Genomic DNA, 20,270 nt, shown 5'->3' with positions numbered 1-20,270 from the left:
TTTCGAATTAGGTGGCATCATCTCTAAATTCCTCTTATTGTTACATATTACATAGTGGTTCCTCTGTCTTCACCTGGTCTGGAAGCCTAACCACCTCAGAGAACCAAGAGCTTGTTGAGCGACTGCTTGATCACATAAGGGTAAGTTATTTCTGTTTTTTTTTTTTTTTTTTTGAAAGCCTGGTGATGACCATTGTTATTTAAAAAGGATTTTGTAATTCCCTTTAATTAGCAAAGGTGAACAATTTAATGTATGGTGAAATGATGATATTCCTTCTAGATTAACCACTTTAAAATCAGATTGTTCTGTACTACAAATATAAGTCAAACTCTCTGTTTTAAGTTTGTATTTTAGTCATCTTTAAATCAAGTTGCAAATATTGTGATGCAGCCACTAGAAATAAACACCTTGCACTCCTCTACACACTATTATTGTACAGCTCGTTAGGGCAGGAGGAACCTGCTAGATACCCATCCTACATGATCTTATCTTGTCCAATGTAAATGAGTTTCAGATAGCATTTTCTAAATATCACAAGGAGAATTTAAAGAAGAAAATATAGGACAAAACAACTCTGCAGAAAATATAGGAGAAAACAATTCTAGGCTGAACATGCAAGAATAATCTGTCAATCCAGCCATTGATCTAAGCTGAATCTTGATATCTTAGAATTCTTGGGAGTAGGAGTCCTGAAAATTTTAGGAAGATAGGATCACGGGAAGGCCTTCATTGACCAGTTCAGCTGCTAGAATCCAGAGACTTATCAGATAGGTTTAATATCAAGGCCTTCGTGTTTTTATATATTTTTAGGCTATGTAAGGGGCTAAAACAATTGTTTCATAGAAGCAATTTTCTGTATATTAAAATTTGAATAAAGCTTCCACTTTCTCCTTTTCCTAGCCAATAGATCCACAAAGGCCTATCTTTTGCTTCCAAACCCTATTTCCTTCCTTTCAGACCAAGTTTTCGGAGATTTCTTCAATATAATTTTCTTCTACCACTCTTCTCTGCTTTATTGTCATAAATATTCTACCATGGCAGTGTTTTAAAAGCACAAGGCGCAATGGTCAATTTGCGCTTCAGGCGCAAGGCACAAGGATATTCCAAAAAATATTCTACCACTCTTCTCTGCTTTATTTTTAAGGAAGGTGCAAAAAATAAAAAAATTCCAAAAAATTCAAAAATGCAAAAAAATAAAAAAATTATTAAACATAATATTAATAAAAATATAAACTTAAATTTTAAAATAAATGTTTTAAAAAACCAATTATCTAAAATTAAAATACATAAATATAACATGTAAAGTATATTCAAATGAGAATTTAAAAATAATGTGATGTAAAACATATTACATTCTTGGTTCTATGAGCCGCCTTTGTGCCACGCTCCTCGAGACAAGCCCAAACAAGTCCACGTTAGGTCTTAAATTCTTAGTTCTCACACAAAAAATAATGATTTTATAGTTTTAATTGCTTTATAAGAAGATATTTTATAAGGTTGAATGAATGAACAACATTACCAAATAGGGGTTCTCGAAACTTCGGTGAGTGAACGAAGTGAGTGAACAAATTTTCAAAAGGCGTCAAATTTTGAAAATTTGGCACAAAAAAGCAAAAAGCGGCAAATTTATAAAAAGGCGCATGCCTGGGCTGAGGTGCAAGGCGCACTAGGCACATGCCTAGGTGCACTAGGTGTGCAACTTTTGGAAGGGTTGAGCCTAGGACCTGGGCGAGGCACCTACCCTAAAATGCACCTTGCTTGTGTGCCTAGGTGTGCCTTTGAAATCACTGTACCATGGTATATGGCAATTTGAGAATTCTACCTAAATTACATGAACAATGCTAGCAAGCAATGCTAGTGTGCATCTCCATCAGCGCTACTACTGACATGGTGGGACCCTTGAAAAGTCATGCCAAATATTTTTCTTTTAGTATGTCTTCTCATTAGTCCTATCATTTCTGTAGTGGCTCTAAAGACAGATGATGCACCCTGGATTTCATGATAGCATTTTTCTTGTTATCTTAGATGAATGGTAATTTTTTTTTTTATTAATAACTCTGAAAAGATTTCATTAATTAGAAAACTAAGATGAATGGTAAATGATAAGTTACTATTTGGCATTTAGCATTTTATGCACTAACACTATTTTTTTTTTTTCATTAGATGCTTCATTGTGCCAGTTGATGTTGTATCATAATTTAAGACAGATTCTCATGGATGATGGTGATAAACAAAGTTCAAGGTGGGATTTACTATAATGGGACTTGGTGGTAAAGTCCCCTATGGTGTTGTGGTTTGTGGCAAGTCATTTCTCATATGGTTGGGAAGAAACTAGGAGGGATCTTGAATGTATAGAAATGCTCTTGGAGAGATTAAAAGGTTAATGAAGGAGCTGAGGAAAAGTATCAAATAGGTACCTAAATCTGCTAACAGCCTAGCAGACAAGTGGTGTCAAAAAATCAAATCTTTTGGTGTATAGTACCCCAAGGAAGAATATTTAATTGAGGAGCAAAGTGGCGTTTAGCTGAGGCTAGCTACCTATAAAAACCAGCATCATACAGATAAATGTAATTTCTTACCCCCAGTTAATAAAATTCTAAACAATTACTGATCAAAAGTAAAAATAAAAAAATACTTTTCTATCCTGTATTAGACACTTATAAACCAGTCCAAACCATGTATATATTTTTCTCATTAATCCTTGGGAAGTGTAATATCATTGAGGGGTGCCATTGCTTAGAACTTTAAGTTATGCATCTTAAGACTGACATGTTTATATTTTAAATTGTTTAACAAATGTAACTATCAAGGTTGATTTCTGTGTGCCCTTAGGGTGGGAAAAACTGAAAATAAACGAATCATTGGGAATCAATGTGTGTGTGTGTGTGTGTGTGTGTTGTGCACTTGTGTATGCTCATAAACTTGTCCGTGCTATAATTTTCATTGACAACCCTGGCTTCAAACAAATTTTCTTCTTTTGTTAATTATTTCTTCATGTTCATGTATCCATGTAATTTGCTTGTTTTTTTCAGCCAAATGTGCAGTCAAAACCACAAAAGGAAGGCACAGAAAGTGAACAATTTTGGGATTTGCTTGGAGGTAAATCTGAATACCCTGATCAAAAAATCGTAAGAGCAGAAGAAAGTGATCCTCACCTATTTTCATGCACTTTCTCAAAAGGTAGACAGAACAGTATCTCTTGATTATAAAATTATTTCCTATTTATTTCCATTCCGTTTCTTTTATACATTTGATGTTCCATTCCATGTTTGTCTTTGATACATTTGGTGTTCGACTGAATCAATCACTACTGGAATGCATTCTGACCTGCAGGCAACCTTAAGGTAACTTCATGTCCGTAGCTTTTTGCATTTCCCCTTGTAGTCCAGTCAAATGCTCCATGCATTGTAGAAATACCAGTCTCAGTTATAGTGTTGGCAATTGGTAGACATGCCAAAATCATCAAAGATTGGCATTCCTTATTGCTATTCAACAATGTACAAATAATTCCTTGATGTTGACTAAGTAATTGTTGAATCCTTGCCTTGGACTAAAGAGGATTTCTATTTCTGTGATATCAGTTATCAGAAATCAATCATGAACTTGCTGGGCCATTCCTTTTTCAATATACTTAATAGGGGACTTCACTACTAAGTCCATTCTTATGAAATCTCGAATCAGATCATTTGCCTATTTCTACAAGGGAATCATGAATTTCATCTATGGAAGAACCATTTCTTTCTTGATCCCAATTCAGTACTAAACAAGTCAACTACTTGAATACTTTGTGTGAGAACTTCCTCAAATTTACATGGAGATTTTGGTTAAAATTAAATTCACTATCTAATCATTATGCAAATTCTTTGGGGTTAGTCTTGCTAATCCTGTTTCTCTCTTCATCTCTATCAGTGGTCATATCCTTTCTAGATCAGCATGGAACTCTTTTAATGTTAAGGGGAAAAAAGAACAAAGAATATTAAAGCATGAAGTTTTATTCCAAGATCATATAGCAACTCAAAACTACCACTTGAGCCATTAGATTATCATAAATTAAACATTCATATACAAATGCACTATTGAAGGGATAATGGACAAAAATCCAGATAGTTTTCTTTCATACATGCATGTAGCTGGCAAGTATATATATCTGAATGCATCATATCAAAGTTGTTTTGCATGCTGTCTAATGCAAAAGAAAGGAGTTTTTTATAGTTGCTTTTCACATTTTCATGCATGCATATGGATTTAAATAGGTTCTATGACCCTTTATCTATTATTTGAATAAATTTGGTTGTTTGGTATAGTAATAGTACTTCAGATTAGGCATTCGTGTTATATTCCTTTTATAAGAGTTCTTTAACACATCTGTCAACATTGCATGTACTAGACTCTCACTACATGCTTCTCCATGCATTCACCTATATACTCAGATACAATGTGAAACTATTTAAAGTTAAATTTTATGGAAGAAAAACATCTCATGATGCATGATTAGTCCCCTTGAATTTTGGCAAGTCATAGTCATGAAAATTTTACAGTATAATATTTGTTATGCATGTTAAAATTTCAAAATATAAGTCAAGGTTTCATCACCTTGCAGGTGACAGAGATATTCAACTTCTCCCAAGACGATTTGATGACAGAAGATATATTTATTCTGGATTGTCACTCGGACATTTTTGTTTGGATTGGGCAGCAAGTGGAACCAAAGAATAGAATGCATGCTTTGACCATTGCAGAGGTACTTTTTATTAGACTCTGTACAGAAGTAAGAAGGTTGTAGAAACTTAAGTTGTGAGGTCTGATATGCTGGTAAAATAAATAGTACAGTAACATATTTGAGACTTCTAGAACCTTGACAGTGCTGAAAGTTGGTTTTTCAGCCTAGTCCTATGGTTCGACCTATGTGACCTACTTATTGGACCATGGTTAGAATTTACCAGGCTAAATTTATTGAAGTTTCTATTAACTACAACTTCAGAATGCATTGAGCACATGGAAAGGTTTATGTAATGTAGATATTTCTTGGATGTGCTTCTAACTCTTTTTCTTACTTTGTACAGAAATTTCTTGAACATGATTTTCTTCTAGAAAATTTATCTCATGAAACTCCAATCTTTATTATAACGGAAGGAAGTGAACCACCCTTCTTTACACGTTTTTTCTCATGGGACTCTTCGAAATCTGCAGTAAGCTATCATATATTCATGGAAAACTCTGTAACTGGTTCTTATACATCTTGAACCTTGAACAATTTATTAATACTTTCTGTGGGTACAGATGCATGGAAACTCGTTCCAGAGGAAACTTGCAATAGTGAAGAATGGACTCACTCCGACCCTTGATGTAAGAGCATATAACTATTACCATGTTGAGTGGATTGGCTCCATCTAAAATTTGATCACTGTTACCCTCATTTGTTTCATTGAAGAATATCCCTACATTCTTGATTTTTTCAGTCTCACATTTTATTTCATTTTTCCATATTTAAATTAACCCCAGCTTGTGTAATGTGTATATATACATACATACATACATACATATATATATATATATATCTATATATCTATATATATATATAAATATATATATATGCCCTTTTTGTGCATACAATAGATTGTCTTGATCTATTATTTGAGTGCGGTCCCATGTTCTTTTTAAACTCGCTTATTGTTGTTTTACTATTCTGTTATTTGTTTTTCTTTATCTTATACGCAGCAGGGGTATAACTAACAGTCATTGTAGCTTATTTTTAATTGTTCATATAAATAGTAATGAGTGGGGTGGCAGAACCATTACAATCTGCTCCCCTTTTTCCCCTTTTTCTTTGCTCTTGCCTAAACCCAATTTGCTATCAGCTATTTCAGCCAAGTTGGTATCAAATCCAGGTTTAGGGATGAATGGTGCTCTGATGTGGGCTTGATCCAGCTGGTCACATGAGATATTAAGTCTGGAGTTTCCAGTTTTTATGCCGTGATTCTTGGAGGTTATTGGAGATTGTAACTGCTGCCCAGAGTCTCAGCTTTGGAGATTGCCCAGTCACCAGGAAGAGCCAAAGAAATCAGATGGGATTTAAGTTTGGTAATTAAACCTTGGATTGGAAGTTGCGCTCAGGGTTCTCTGAGCAGTTTTTTCCTTCTCTTAGAGATCAACAGCAAGCAAGAATATTTTGGAAGCCTTTGGAGGTAGTGGTTCACTTTTCTCTGCTTTCTCCGGGGCTGTCCTACGGTTTTCTCCTGGAATTGACCAGTACTTGTTAGTCGGATGAGTTCTTTCTTGGATAAACCTTTTCTTTGGGATTCTAAGAGAGTTGTGGACTGTTACATCTCTGTTAGTTGGTGTACTACTCCTGGGAGGATTTTTCTACTTGAAGAAGAAGAGAATTGGACTCTTTTTAAAGTTTGACTATTGTGTACAACATGGAAACTACTAGGAATGAATCTTTCTCATGGAGAAGGCCTTTTGCGGGGCTGTTATTGTGGCAGATAGTAAGTGGTAACTCTTTTCAGATTACTAGTCTATTTTTTTTTTAAAGAAGGTAAGATATTACTACAATCAAGTTTGATGGATCAGACTATTCAGAGTGGGCTAAGTCGGCCATGATGGCCATTGGAAGAAGAGGAAAATTAGGGTGTTTGATTGGTGACACTAAGAAAGCGGCACAAGAAGATCCCTCCCATGCCAAATGGGTTCAAGAAAATTACTTAGTGATGACTTGGTTGTGTAATTCCATGCATTCACATATTAGTAGGAATAACTTCTAAGTGAAGACAGCTAAGGATATTTGGGATAATATGAAAGAAACTTATTTTCATCCACTTGATGTTGCTAGGGCCTATGAGTTGAGGAGTGCAGTGAATAATCTTAGTTGGGACAAGGTTTAAAGTATCGATGCACCCGGATATGGCACAAGGGGTGTGTCAGTACTTTGAACCATGCACCCACCCTTTTTTTTAGTTTTCGTTTTTTTCGAAAATAGGTCAGGAAGTAGGTTTTAGGCCTATCTACACCCTGAAATAAGTCAAAAGCCCGAAACACCTATATTTTGTGTATTGGTGATCCACCGGTACAATACATATCAGCCAATACAGGCTAATACATGACAAAATTTTGAGCCTTGAGTAGGGGGAGAAACCAATTTTGATCTATTACTCTACCTTGAAATCTTTATTGTATGAGATTGACCATTTATAGGAAGTTGGTCAAGGAAACACAATTTTTGAATTCCTTGCTGGGTTAAACTCTGATTATGACATTGTGAGACACAACTTCTTACTAAGGACAATGTCACTTTGTCCCAAGCTTATTCTTTAGTACATAGTTAAGAGAGTGGGAAGTAATTTATGTCACAAACTTCATTAGAATCAACCCTATCAATTATGAAGCAGAAACAAGGTGATGATAAGGAGAAAGAAGTGAAGAAGATAAAAGGTAGGTGTTCTGTGATTATGGCAAGAAGCTAAGAGGCCCAATACACACTAGAGACACCCACTAGAAGCTCCATTCCAAGCTTGTGCTTGCAAGGCTCAAGCCAACTGTTTTTCTAAGGTGATGAATGGCAAACAAACTTCTCCTGAGGAAACTCTTTCCCACATAAAATGTCTATCAATCTCAATGTGCTTAGTTCTGTCATGTTGAACAGGATTATGTGCAATATTGTGCAAAATTGATAGGTGCTTGGTTGTCATAGTAGAGCATCATTGGCTTCTCATAGTCAACCCCCAATTTTTCTAAAAGTGATCATAGCCATAGTAATTCTGACACACCATGTGCCATTGCCCTCTATTTTACTTCAACAGAGGATCTAGCAACTACTGATTGTTTCTTACTCCATGAAACAATGTTCCCTACCACCAAAGCACAATAACCCGAGGTGGATCTCCTATCATCAATACATCCTACCCAATCAGCACCAGTGTATGCTTCCAGCTTCATGTGTCCATGTTTGGAAAATAGAATACGTTTTAAGTAACACAGAACTCTTTCTGCAGCAGCTAAATGAATATCTCTGGGAGAATGCATAAATTGACTAATAACACTCACTGCATAGGAAATGTCTGGCCGACTCATGTAGAGATATAACAATTTTCCAAGCAGTCTCTGAAACACTCCTCTATTAGATAAAAGTTCACCATCTGTAGCAGAAAGCTTATGATTGGGATCAATAGGAGTGGAGGCTGGTTTAGCACCAAGTCTCACCATCTGAGAAATGAAGATACCATCCTTAGATCTAGCCACTTCAATGCCCAAAATATATCGGAGATCTCCTAAATCCTTGATTTCAAATTTAGAGTTAAGAAACCTTTTGAGTTTACTGACCTCCTAGGTGTCATTACTCGTGACCATAGTATCATCAAGGTACCCAGATGCTTGAAAACTAGGGTTTCACTGAACCTAGCTGTCGGGGAGGAAGAGAGAAGATGCAACCGCTCCTACCAGAGCTTCCCAATCTCTTCCAAAACTGAACCACCCTCTTTTAGAAGTTAAAAGGCACCTCCCAAGCATAGAGCACCACACTCAAAGCTTCACTTTTACTTGTAACTTTGAAAATCTCTAATCGGCTAGGGTTTTGGGCAGAAACAGTACAACATCACTTTGTGGCAGTTTCTGACCAGAATTCAACTCCAAACCCTTTACCAACTAGGAAAAAGGTCCTCTGAACTATAGAGAACCTATCCCTTTGTAATCATTCATGGAAAGTGGGAGATGAGAGAGAGAGAAAGAGAAGGAAAGGGAGATACGATTGAGAGAAAAAGAGAAACAATCTCTGGCTGCCGCCAGTTCACTATTTATATTAATTTAATAAAAAAGAATAGAAATTACAAGTATGCCCCTGGCAGCACACCCTAGAAACAAACTAATAAGGAAAAAAGGAAAAATAACTAATTGACAGTATCTTAAGAGGACAACCTACTAACAACAACTATAAAGTAACAATTAAATAAGCCTTACAACACTCCCCCTCAAGTTGTGTTGAATATGTCTATCATGCTCAACTTGTCACATAATTCGTTGTACCGCGAGTATGGAAGCCCTTTTGTGAGGACATCAGCAAGTTGTTCCTTGGAGTTAACATAAGGGATGCAAATTTATCTTTTTTCCAATTTTTCCCTTATGAAGTGTTTGTCCACCTCAATGTGCTTGGTCCTCTCATGTAGGACAGGGTTGCTGGCGATGTTTATTGCTGCCTTGTTGTCACAGTAAAGAGACATAGGATTATGAACAAAAACTCCAAGCTCCCCTAGAAGATTCTTTAGCCAAAGGACTTTAGCCACCTCATGTGCCATAGCTCTATATTCGGCTTCAGTGCTTGACCTTGCTACCACACTTTGTTTCTTGCTTTTCTAGGTCACTAGGTTTCCTCCCACAAATGTGCAATACCCACTCGTGGACTTTCTGTCATCCACAGCACCTGCTCAATCAGCATCTGTAAAGACTTCCACCTTTAGATGATTATGTTTACAGAATAGTAGACCTGTTACGAGATATTTTTTCAAGTATCTAAGAACTCTCTCTACTGCCTCCATGTGTGGTTTCTTAGGAGAGTGCATGAATTGGCTTAGAACCCCAACTGAATAGGCAATGTCTGGACGGGTCATGGACAAATAAATCAGCTTTCCCACTAACTTTTGGAACTATTTCACATCTTTCAGAGGTTCACCATCACAGTCACCCAATTTGTGGTCAACATCCATGGGAGTATCTGCTGGCCTTGCACCTAATTTTCCTATGTCCTGTAATAGATCAAGGGTGTATTTCCTTTGAGAGATAAAGATACCCTTTTCTGAGCGGGCGACTTCAATCCCAAGGAAATACTTCAGGGGACCTAGATCTTTCACTTCAAATTTAGATGCAAGGAATTGTTTCAATTTTTGTATTTCTGAACTCCAATTTCCTGTAATGATGATATCATCCACATACACTATCATTACAACAACCTGTTCCTGACATTGTTTGAAGCCCATCTACTGAACTGCCATGTGAAACTTACTGAACCAAGCTCTGGGAGATTGTTTTAAGCCATAAAGAGACTTTCGCAGCTTGCACACCTTATTTTCACTTTCCTTGGCACAGAATCCAGGGGGTTGAACCATGAATACTTCCTCCTCTAAGTCACCATTCAGAAAAGCATTCTTTATGTCCAGTTGATGCAATTCCCTGTCAAGATTAGCAGCTAATGACAGGAGAACCCTAATTGAGTTCATCTTAGCTACTGGAGCAAAAGTCTCATCATAGTCAACCCCGTACACTTGTGTGTACCCTTTGGCTACTAATCTTGCTTTGTACCTTTCAACTGTTTCGTTTGCCTTGTGTTTAACCGTAAACACCCATTTACACCCCACGGGGTCTTTCCCCTTTGGAAGATCCACCAATTCCCAAGTTTGATTTTTGTGAAGAGCATTAATCTCCTCCTTCATGGCATCTGTCCATTTGGGGCATTTTAAGGCTTCTGCAACGTTTCTGGGAACAGGGATGCAATCAACTGTAGATAGGAAGGCTCGGTATGAGGGGCAAATGTGATCATAGGAGACAAAATGGGTAATGGTATGTTTGGTAGTGCATGACCTGACTCCTTTCGTTGAGCAATAGGAATGTCAAGGTCATCCACAGTAGGAGTAGGGGTATCAGTAGGTGCAACAGGAATTGGACTTACCTCCTGGGAGTCTAACGGTGTCGGTTGCTCAATGTTTGGCTGCTCCACATCTCAATCACATTTCTGATCTCTACGGTGTGTACATTGGAAGACACGAAAGGGAGCAAGGTCCGGAATAGAAGGAAGAGATACTTGGCGGACCAGAACCTGGTTCTCCTCTTCCACGCTACTACTCTCCCCTTGAGGAGAAGCAGGGAAGAATGGTTCAGATTCAATGAAGGACACATCCATAGACACAAAAAACTTATGACTAACGGGATCAAAGAACCGATACCCTTTTCGAGAGGAGGGATACCCCAAAAAGATACAAGGAATGGACCGAGGGTCTAACTTACCTTGAGATGGAGACAAATCATGGACAAAGGCACGACAACCAAAGACTCTCATGGGAATGGAAAATAAAGGGTACTGAGGGTACAATAACTGATAGGGGCCATGTAGTTCAACACTTTGGAGGGCATGCGATTGATGACATAAGCAACTGCAAGTATAGTATCCACCCAAAACCTTTTTGGAACATTGATGTGCAACATCATCCCGCGAGCTATCTCAAGGAGGTGTCTGTTTTTTCTTTGTGCAACACCATTTTGTTGTGGTGTTCTGGCGCATGAGCTCCTATGAATAGATCCATGGGAGACAAAGAACTCATTGAGCTCACCATGGAAGTATTCTTTTGCATTGTCGGATTGGAAGATCTGTATTTCAACATGGAACTACGTAAATACCATCCTCTGGAAGTCTTTCACAATCTTTGGAACTTCGTCTCTACTACGCATAGGAAATACCCATGTATAGCGAGAGTAATCATCGATCAATGTGATAAAGTACTTATATCCGCCCTCAGAGATTACATTAGTAGGCCCCCATACATCAGAATACACAACATGAAAAGGAACACTTGATCTTTTAATACTTGAGTGAAAAGTTGTTCTACATTGTTTGCTCAACTGACACGTTTGACATTGGAACTCTGACATTGAACATGACTTAAATAAAACCAGAAACAAAGACTTTACTATTTCAAAAGAAACATGACCTAAACGACTATGCCACAAAAAAATTTGACTCTTATTTGATTGACTATGTGACTCCGAGAGACCAACTTTGTTGTTGAGAATGTAGAGACCATTCACTAGGCTCCCTCTACCAATCGTCCTCCCAGAAGTTAGGTCCTAAAAAACACATGAGCTAGGAAAAAGGTTACACTACAATTTAAAGAGCTTGTGATACTATTAATTGAAAGCAAATTTATAGGAAGTTGAGGGACATGCAATACACAATTCAGGTTAAGGCCATGGGGAAGAGATATTGATCCTTGGCCTCTAATGGAGGAAAATGAGCCATCTGCAAGTCTCACTCTATCCCTTCCTGACAAAAGGCTATAAGTCTGAAACAAGTTCGGCTTACCGGTCATGTGGTTGGAGGCCCCTGAGTCAATGATCCCGTGGGAGTAACATGGAATGCAAAAGCCGTATTACCTGATGTAGATGCAAATGAAGTAGAGGGAGTACCAGTGACTGAGCTATCCATTTGTTGCAAAGCCCTACCATAAGACTCTAGGTGTTCTCTGAAGGAATTCATTATATCTTCCTTGGGGTCAGAATTATTAAGGTGGTCCCGGGTAGTACCGGCAACCTGAGTATCTTGGGTTGCCACATGGGTTTCCCGTGGATGTCCCAACATGTGTCTCGTGTATGCCGTGAACGCCGACAATTGGTACAAAACAACTTGTCTTTATCATCAGTCTTCTTAGTGTCACTTTTCTTCCCCGTAGAGTTATTATTCATCGCAGCCAAAGCAACTTGTTGCTCCCTCTCAGCTGTAACCATCACACTCTGCCTACTTTCTTCCGATTAAACAAGGGAGTATACCTCGTGAACCGACGACAACTCTTTGCTTCCTAGGATCTGAACCCTCAAAGGTTCATAGGCAGGGTTCAGTCTCAACAAGAAGGCAAACACACGTTGTTGAGGGTCAGTGTAACCCCCGATGAAGTTGATTCATAATTTGCCATAGAATACTGCTGAAAACAGTCCAAATCCCACACAACTACACAACAGCCACAAGCAGAATACCAACCCTCAAGAAATTTACTTGTAGAATGTGAGGAAGAAAACAAGAAACTGCTGAAATCAACTCTGTGATGGTTCAATCATTAAACCAACCCGATAATCAGTCCAACACAGCCAAGGCAGACGTTACTATCAGTCCGACTAAAGCCCATACAGTCTAACTATCTAGTATCCAAACGAATGTATAGAACCAAGGAATAAGGCCTTCACACCATTGGCCAAAGAAAGACAAAAACAAGAACACACCTGTCCAGCACCTGTACGAAGGTGCCAACCAGAAATCGACTTCACAGCATCGAACATAGAAGAAAGGGAGTCTCTATCAGCATCGCCCTTCTTCGACTAGGGTTTCCTTGATATTACGACCAAGGAAGAACCCACAGGAGGTGCCGCCAGTAATCTGCTAGGGTTTCTCTGTCTTCCACGTCCAAGAATTTAAAGAAGGAAAAAAAAGGCGAAGCAGGTTCCAAACAGGAGGGACTGAAATTCTTTTATAGCCCAAAAAATTTTTCTGATACCATGTAATCATTCATGGAGAGTGGGAGACGAGAGAGAGAAAGAAAAGGAAAGGGAGATACGATTGAGAGAAAAAGAAAAACAATCTTTGGCTGCCGCCAGTTCACTATTTATATTAACTTAATAAAAAAGAATAGAAATTTACAAGTATGCCTCTGGCGGCACACCCTAGAAACAAACTAATAAGGAGAAAAGGAAAAATAACTAACTGACAGTATCTTAAGAGGACAACCTACTAACAACAACTATAAAGTAACAATTAAATAAGCCTTACAACACCCTCCATACACTCTCTTAATCGAAGGGTGTATGGGAAAAGAGAAAACTGGAAAAGAAGGAAGAAGAAACCTGCTTTGATACCAAGATGTAAATTGGTCCTGTAAAACTGATATAAACTTGGTAAAATTTAGAGAGAAAGAAGGAGGAAAAAATAGAGAACAGCAACACAAAGGAAGAAGATGGAGAAAAGAAGAGGAAGAAGAAGAAGAGTTTGAGTGTCTCTTCCCTCCCTTCTCTAATCCTTTTGTTAAACTTCAATCTTAGGTTAATTACAAGTATGCCCTTAAGTGGGCAGCCAGCTAGTAACATAAAGAGATCAAACAAAAAAGAAATAACAGGCCCATAAGATAGGCCCATTCGCTAACAAATAAATAAATAACATACTACAAGAAAGATACTGGGGTGCATTTGGCCCAATCTCTCTATAACTTTGACTCTGTTTGAGAGTGATGCTAGTATTATTGGATCATCCTAGCCTATTGTTGGAGCACCTATTCCTACTTCAACTTTTGTACATTCAGGTACAAGGGCTACTACCTATCATTCTTTGACTCTAGGTAACTCCAATTATTTTTGGATAGTAGATTTGGGTGCTTTGAGCATATGACTAGTATATCCTCTTTGTTCACCTCCTATTCTTTTATCCTCTAGCAAAGACCGAGTGTCCATTTCTAATGGCTCTCTTGTCCCTATTTTTGGCAAGGAGACATCAAGATGTTTGATGCCATTAACTTTTCCTTAGTACTACATGTTCCCAAGCATAGTACTAATTTATTTTCAATCAATAGCCTTACCAAAAATTAGAATTGTTCAATAACTTTCTTTCCTAACCATTGTGTTTTCCAAGATTTGGTGACAAGGAAGGTGATTAGGACTAGCCATGAGGTGAATTAAACTTACTTGCTTGAGCACCTACCTAGAAGTAATAAAGGAATTGGAAAGTCTTTTGTTTCATAGTCTGTGACTCAAATTATATTTTGGCATAATCAATTGGGTCATTTATCTTTTGAGTCTTTGAAGAATCTTTTTCCTACTTTGTTTATGTTAGTTCAAGGGGTCTAATTTGAGGTGTGAGAGTTGTTAGCTTCCAAAAGATTAGATCAACTTATTCTTTGAATAATAAAAGAGGCATTATCCCTTTTAAAATTGTGCATATTGATGTTTGGGGGCCATATCATATTATCACTATGGGGGGATATAAGTACTTATTTTTTGTTGATTATTATTCATGTTTCTCATGGGTTTATCTTATGCTTTCTCAAGACGTGGTTCTCACTTTGACCAATTTTTTCCATTAAATGGTTCTCACCCAATTTGGAGTTAGAATCAAAATTCTTAGATCTGATAATGCAAAGGAGTACCTTGCTAAACCTTAGCCTCATACTTCCTTGAGTATGGGGTTATCCACTAGAGCACTTTTCCTCATAGCCCTCAGTAAAATGGAGTAACTGAGAGAAAAAACAAACATATCCTTGAAATTGCCAAAAGTATTATGTTGCATTCCAATGTCCCTACACGTTTTTGAAGGGATGCCATTCGTACAATCATGTACTTGATAAATAGAGTTCCTTTCCGGATTTTGTGTATGGAATCCCCTTTTAGTCTATTGTATCCTGATAAAGATCTATTCACTATTCCTCTTAAGGCTTTTCGGTGCACCAACTTTGTTTAGATTTTGGGACCTCATCATTCTAAGTTTGTTCCTACAGCTTCCAAGTGTGTATTCCTCATTAGTCTATTGTATCCATACTCTAGTTAGTTGCAGAAACTAGGGTTTCAAGAGAGAGAGAGAGAGAGAGAAAGAAGAGAAGAAAAGAAGAGGAAGAAGAAAGCAATGTGTTAAGAGGTGTGTGAAGTTCACTATTCACACCCTCAAAAGTTCACTTCATAATTAAAAATTAATAATTACAAGAAGGCCCCTATCTAGGTGCCCAAATATAGAGAGAGTATAAGAAAGGAGAAAATGAGCAAAAACACCCCTGTCTAACCCTTCTCAACACTCCCCTTCAAGCTAAGCATATACGTCAATCATGCCCAACTTGGCAACTTAGCAAACTTTGGATGGTGAACACCTTTAGTGAGGCAATCAGCTAGTTGGTCTTTTGGCCTTACAAAAGGAAGGCAAATCTCTCCGCTGGCAATTCTTTCTCAATAAAGTGTCTATCCATCTCAATATGCTTTGTACGATCATGTTGGATAGGATTGTGAGCAATATTTATGGCTGCTTGATTGTCACAATATAGTCTCATTGGAACATCTACTTGGATGCCCATCTCATTGGAACCAAAGTAGTTCAGACGCTCCATGAGCCATTGCCCTGTACTCTGCCTCAGCACTAGAACGAGCAACCACAGATTGTTTCTTACTTCTCCAGGAAACCACATTGCCTCCAACTAAGATACAATAACCGGATGTAGATCTTCTTTCATCGAAGGACCCTGCCTAATCAGCATCTGTGTAAGCCTCAATCTTTAGATGGCTGTGGTTGGAATACAACATCCCTTTGCTAGGGGATCCTTTCAAGTAGGCTAAAATTCTGTTAATTGCCTGCATATGAGATGTCTTGGGTTCATGCATATATTGGCTAACCACTCCAACAAAATAGGAAATGTCAGGTCTAGTCAAACAAAGATACAAAAGGCATCCCACCAATCTCTAATATACCCCCCTGTTTGGAAGAACTTTTTCGGTAGAGTTCAACCTGTGGTTCGGATCAATTGGAGTTTCTACAGGCTTACACCCTAATTTCCCAATCTCATGAAGCAAATCAAGTACATATTTCCTTTGTGACAGAAAAATCCCCTTCTTTGATCTTGCAACTTCAATGTTAAGAAAGTATCGGAGATCACTAGGGTCCTTAATCTCAAATTCAGAAGCAAGGAATGACTTTAACTGAGAGATACCTGTGATATCATCACCTATCACAACAATGTCATCAACATATACTATCAACATTGTTACTTTACCATCAACTCTTCTAATAAATAAGGTGTGGTCAGCTTGAGATTGAGAAAAAACAATCTTTAAGATGGCATTCCTGAACTTGTCAAACCATGCTCTTGGAGACTGTTTTAGCCCATACAAAGGTTTCTTCAAGCAGCACACTTTTCCATCACTGTTAGGGAAACTTACCCTAGGTGGTAAGTTCATATACACTTTCTCTTGTAAGTCCCCATTAAGGAAGGTGTTCTTTACATCCATCTGATATAAAGGCCATGAGTAATGGGCGGTAAGAGACATGATCACATGAATAGAGTTCATTTTAGCAATTGGAGCAAAGGTTTCCAAATAATCAATGCCATAAGTCTGAGTGTATCCTTTGGATACAAGCTGAGCTTTGTATCTTTCAATTGAGCCATCTGCCTTGTGCTTAACAGTATAAACCCACTTACACCCAACAGGAATCTTATCTTTAGGGCAAGGAACAGCCTCCCAAGTCTGGTTCTTTATTAGGGCTTACATTTCTTGGTTCATAGCTTCCTTCCAATTGGGGCACTGCATTGCCTCTATAATACTACGAGGGATGGAAAAAGAAGAGATAGCAGAAATATATGCACAATAGGAAGGGGAGAGAGCATCATAAGACATATAGTTAGTGATAGGATACTTGCTACATGTCATCTTCCCTTTTCGAATGGCAATAGGAAGATCAAGGTCAGAATCAATAATAGGATTGTCAGGAGGTTTAAGGGGAAATCAGATTGTGATGGGCATTCTGCTTCAGGAGCCACCTTCTTACTGCGCCTGATGAAAAACTGCTGCTAGGACTGAGGTCGATACATAGGAGGAGGAGGAGGAGGAGGAGAAGGAATAGAGGTAGGAAAAGGAAGGCAGAAGAGAATCCGATCTTCACTTGCACTCCCCCCACCCCTGAAGAGAGAAGGATGGGATGACTGGAAAAAGGAAGAGGATTAAAAAATGTAACATCCTTAGAGACAATATCTCTTTCCAGAGAGCATCAAAGCATCTATAGCCTTTTTGGACTAGAGAGTAACTAAGGAATACACACTTAATGGATTTAGGATCAAACTTGCGCTGGGAAGGACTCATATCATGAACAAAACAAACACAAGAATAGAAATCTGCTGAATTAAAAAATATGAAAGAAAGTAGTTTCTTGAAGAGAGAAGGAAGAGAGAAGGAGAAGAAGAGAAGAAGAGAAGTTGAAAGAAAAGAGAGCAATAATCTGGCCGCCCCCCTTCACTTATTATTTATACTAAAATAATAGAACAGTACAAAGACAACTATGTCCTTATAGGGCAGAAAAACATAAAACAGCATATATAACACTCAAAAAACATAATAAAATTTGGACTCACATAACTACTGTGGTCCCCACCTCCTATCTAACAACTAACATAAAACATCTACTCAGAAAAACATCATAAAACTAATTAATCTTCAACACTCCCTCTCAAGTTGGGAGAAAATGTCACACATTCCCAACTTGCGTAGATCATGTTCAAGCTTGTTCCTTGCCACCCCTTTAGTGAGAACATCAGCTAGCTACAACTCTGAAGAGACATAAGGTAAACAAACTTTTCCGGTTGTTACCCTTTCTCTTATGAAGTGTCTATCAACTTCAATTTGTTTCGTCCTATCATGCTGAATTGGATTGTGGGCAATATTGATTGCAGCCTGATTGTCACAGTATAACATCATATGTTCCTCTGCTTTCACCCCAATCTCACTCAAAAGAGATCTAACCCAAAGAAGTTCTAAGACACCATGAGCCATGGATCTATACTCAGCCTCTGCACTTGACCTTGCCATAACCGCTTGCTTCTTACTCTTCTAGGAGATCGAATTTCCACCTACAAAGGTACATACTCCTGATGTAGACCTCCTGTCATCTAAGCATCCTGCCCAGTCTGCATCTGTATAGGATTCTAGCTTCAGATTCTCATGATTTGAGAAAAGAATGCCTCTGCCAGAGTGCTTTTTCAGATATGCAAGTATTCTCTCAATAGCTTCCCAATGCTGAACCCGAGGTGCATGCATGTACTGACTCACAACACTGACAACATAAGAAATATCTGGTCGTGTCATACACAAATACAGCAGTCGGCCTACCATTCTTTGATATCTCCCCACATCCTTTACCAATTCACCATCCACACCATTAATTCTGTGATTTGGATCAATAGGAGTGTCTGCTGGTTTGGTCCCCAGCTTCCCAGTCTCTCGCAGTAGGTGAAGAACACACTTTCTCTATGAAATGAAGATCCCATGCTTGGATCTTCCAAATTCAATCCCTAAAAAGTATTTGAGCTCATCAAGATCTTTGATCTCAAATTCTTGCTACAATGACTTTTTGAGATCATCAATCTCCTCCAGATCATTTCCTGTCACCACTATATCATCCACATACACAATCAGAATTGACACCAAAGCATCTCTCCTCTTCACATAGAGGGTGATATCAGACTATGTTTGTGTGTATCCAAAACAGATGAGTGCCCCTTTGAACCTGTCAAACCAAGCTCTAGGTGACTGTTTCAGTCCATACAGAGATTTTCTAAGTTTGCACACCTTTCATTCACCAACATTTTCATAAAAGCCTCCTGGAATGTCCATATATACCTCCTCCTGTAAGTCACCATTGAGGAAAGCATTTTTGACATCAAGCTGGAACAAGGGCCATGAATAGGTAGCTGCTAGAGGTAAAAGGATACGAACTGAACTCATCTTAGCTACTGGTGCAAAGGTTTCCAGATAATCAACACCATAGATCTGAGTATACCGTTTTGCTACCAACCTTGCCTTGTACCTCTCTATCTTGCCATCGGCCTTATACTTCACTATGAATACCCATCGACATCCGATTGTCTCCTTGTCTGGGGGGAGATCAACTATTTCCCAAATTTGGTTTTTGACCAAAGCATCCATCTCATCTTGCATGGTTGTTTTCCACTCAGGTTTGGAGAGAGCCTCAGTAGCATTCCTGGGTATAGACATAGAATCTAGGGAAGAAAGAAAAGCACGGTAGGAGGGTGATAAGGCATTGTAGGAAAGATGGTGTGAAATGCAGTGGGCTGTACACTTTCTCTTCCCCTTACGAAGTGCAATGGGAAGATCAAGGTCAGTGGGATCAACTGCAACAATGGTGTTAGGGACAAAAACATTATCATCAGAAAACATAACAGACTTAAGAGGAATACCTAGAACTGTATCCACCAAATCTGGAGTTTCAGAAGGACTGATAGAGAGTGGTGTAGGTCGAGGATGTGTGGAGTCAACCATCATTTGCCGACGTTGATATTGCTGTGAGGCTGCCCGTAGTGGCTCAGGTAATGAAACTGGAGGTGCAGGTGCTGGTTGAGCTGATGGTGCAGGTGGTGGCTGAACTGATGTAGATGCTGGCTGAACTAATGGAGGCACCACAGAAACAGGAAGAGGAACAGATTGTGAGTTCTCCCTAAAACTCTCCCCCTGAGGAGAACCACTCGAGAAGAAGAATGTGGATTCAAAAAAGGTAATATCCATAGTGATAAATCTGCTCCTCGACACTGGGTCATAACAGCAATACCCCTTTTGGTTTTGAACATACCCAAGAAAAACACATTTCTTGGCCTTAGGATCCAATTTCTTGCGATGAGGGCCAAGAATGTGAACAAAAGAAACACAACCAAAAACCCTCAGAGGTATATGAAATATCTCTCCATTTGAAAAAAGGAGTCTAAATGGTAGTATTGAACAGACTCAAACAACTTTGGGAAAAGACATTTCAAAGAACTAAAAGGAAGATG

At 38.5% G+C, this 20,270-nt stretch overlaps 1 protein-coding gene across 9 annotated transcripts in view; it reads left to right on the top strand.

Moving 5' to 3' along the window:
* The window catches only part of LOC104603155 (villin-4-like), a 59,559-nt gene that overhangs the window by 32,537 nt on the left and 6,752 nt on the right, over positions 1-20,270 (top strand). For all 9 annotated transcript variants that reach the window (XM_010267105.3, XM_010267106.3, XM_010267100.3 and 6 more), the window contains 6 exons: positions 12-140; positions 3,033-3,180; positions 3,334-3,344; positions 4,601-4,741; positions 5,064-5,189; positions 5,281-5,346. In XM_010267105.3, coding sequence (XP_010265407.1) covers positions 12-140; positions 3,033-3,180; positions 3,334-3,344; positions 4,601-4,741; positions 5,064-5,189; positions 5,281-5,346 — 621 coding nt within the window. The remainder of the gene's footprint in view (positions 1-11; positions 141-3,032; positions 3,181-3,333; positions 3,345-4,600; positions 4,742-5,063; positions 5,190-5,280; positions 5,347-20,270) is intronic.

Source organism: Nelumbo nucifera, chromosome 8, assembly GCF_055504915.1.
Source record: "Nelumbo nucifera cultivar China Antique chromosome 8, China Antique-T2T, whole genome shotgun sequence".
In the NCBI taxonomy this organism is placed as follows: domain Eukaryota; kingdom Viridiplantae; phylum Streptophyta; class Magnoliopsida; order Proteales; family Nelumbonaceae; genus Nelumbo; species Nelumbo nucifera.
The sequence above is the reverse complement of the archived record's forward strand: the minus strand, read 5'-3'. Positions and strand labels throughout refer to the sequence as shown.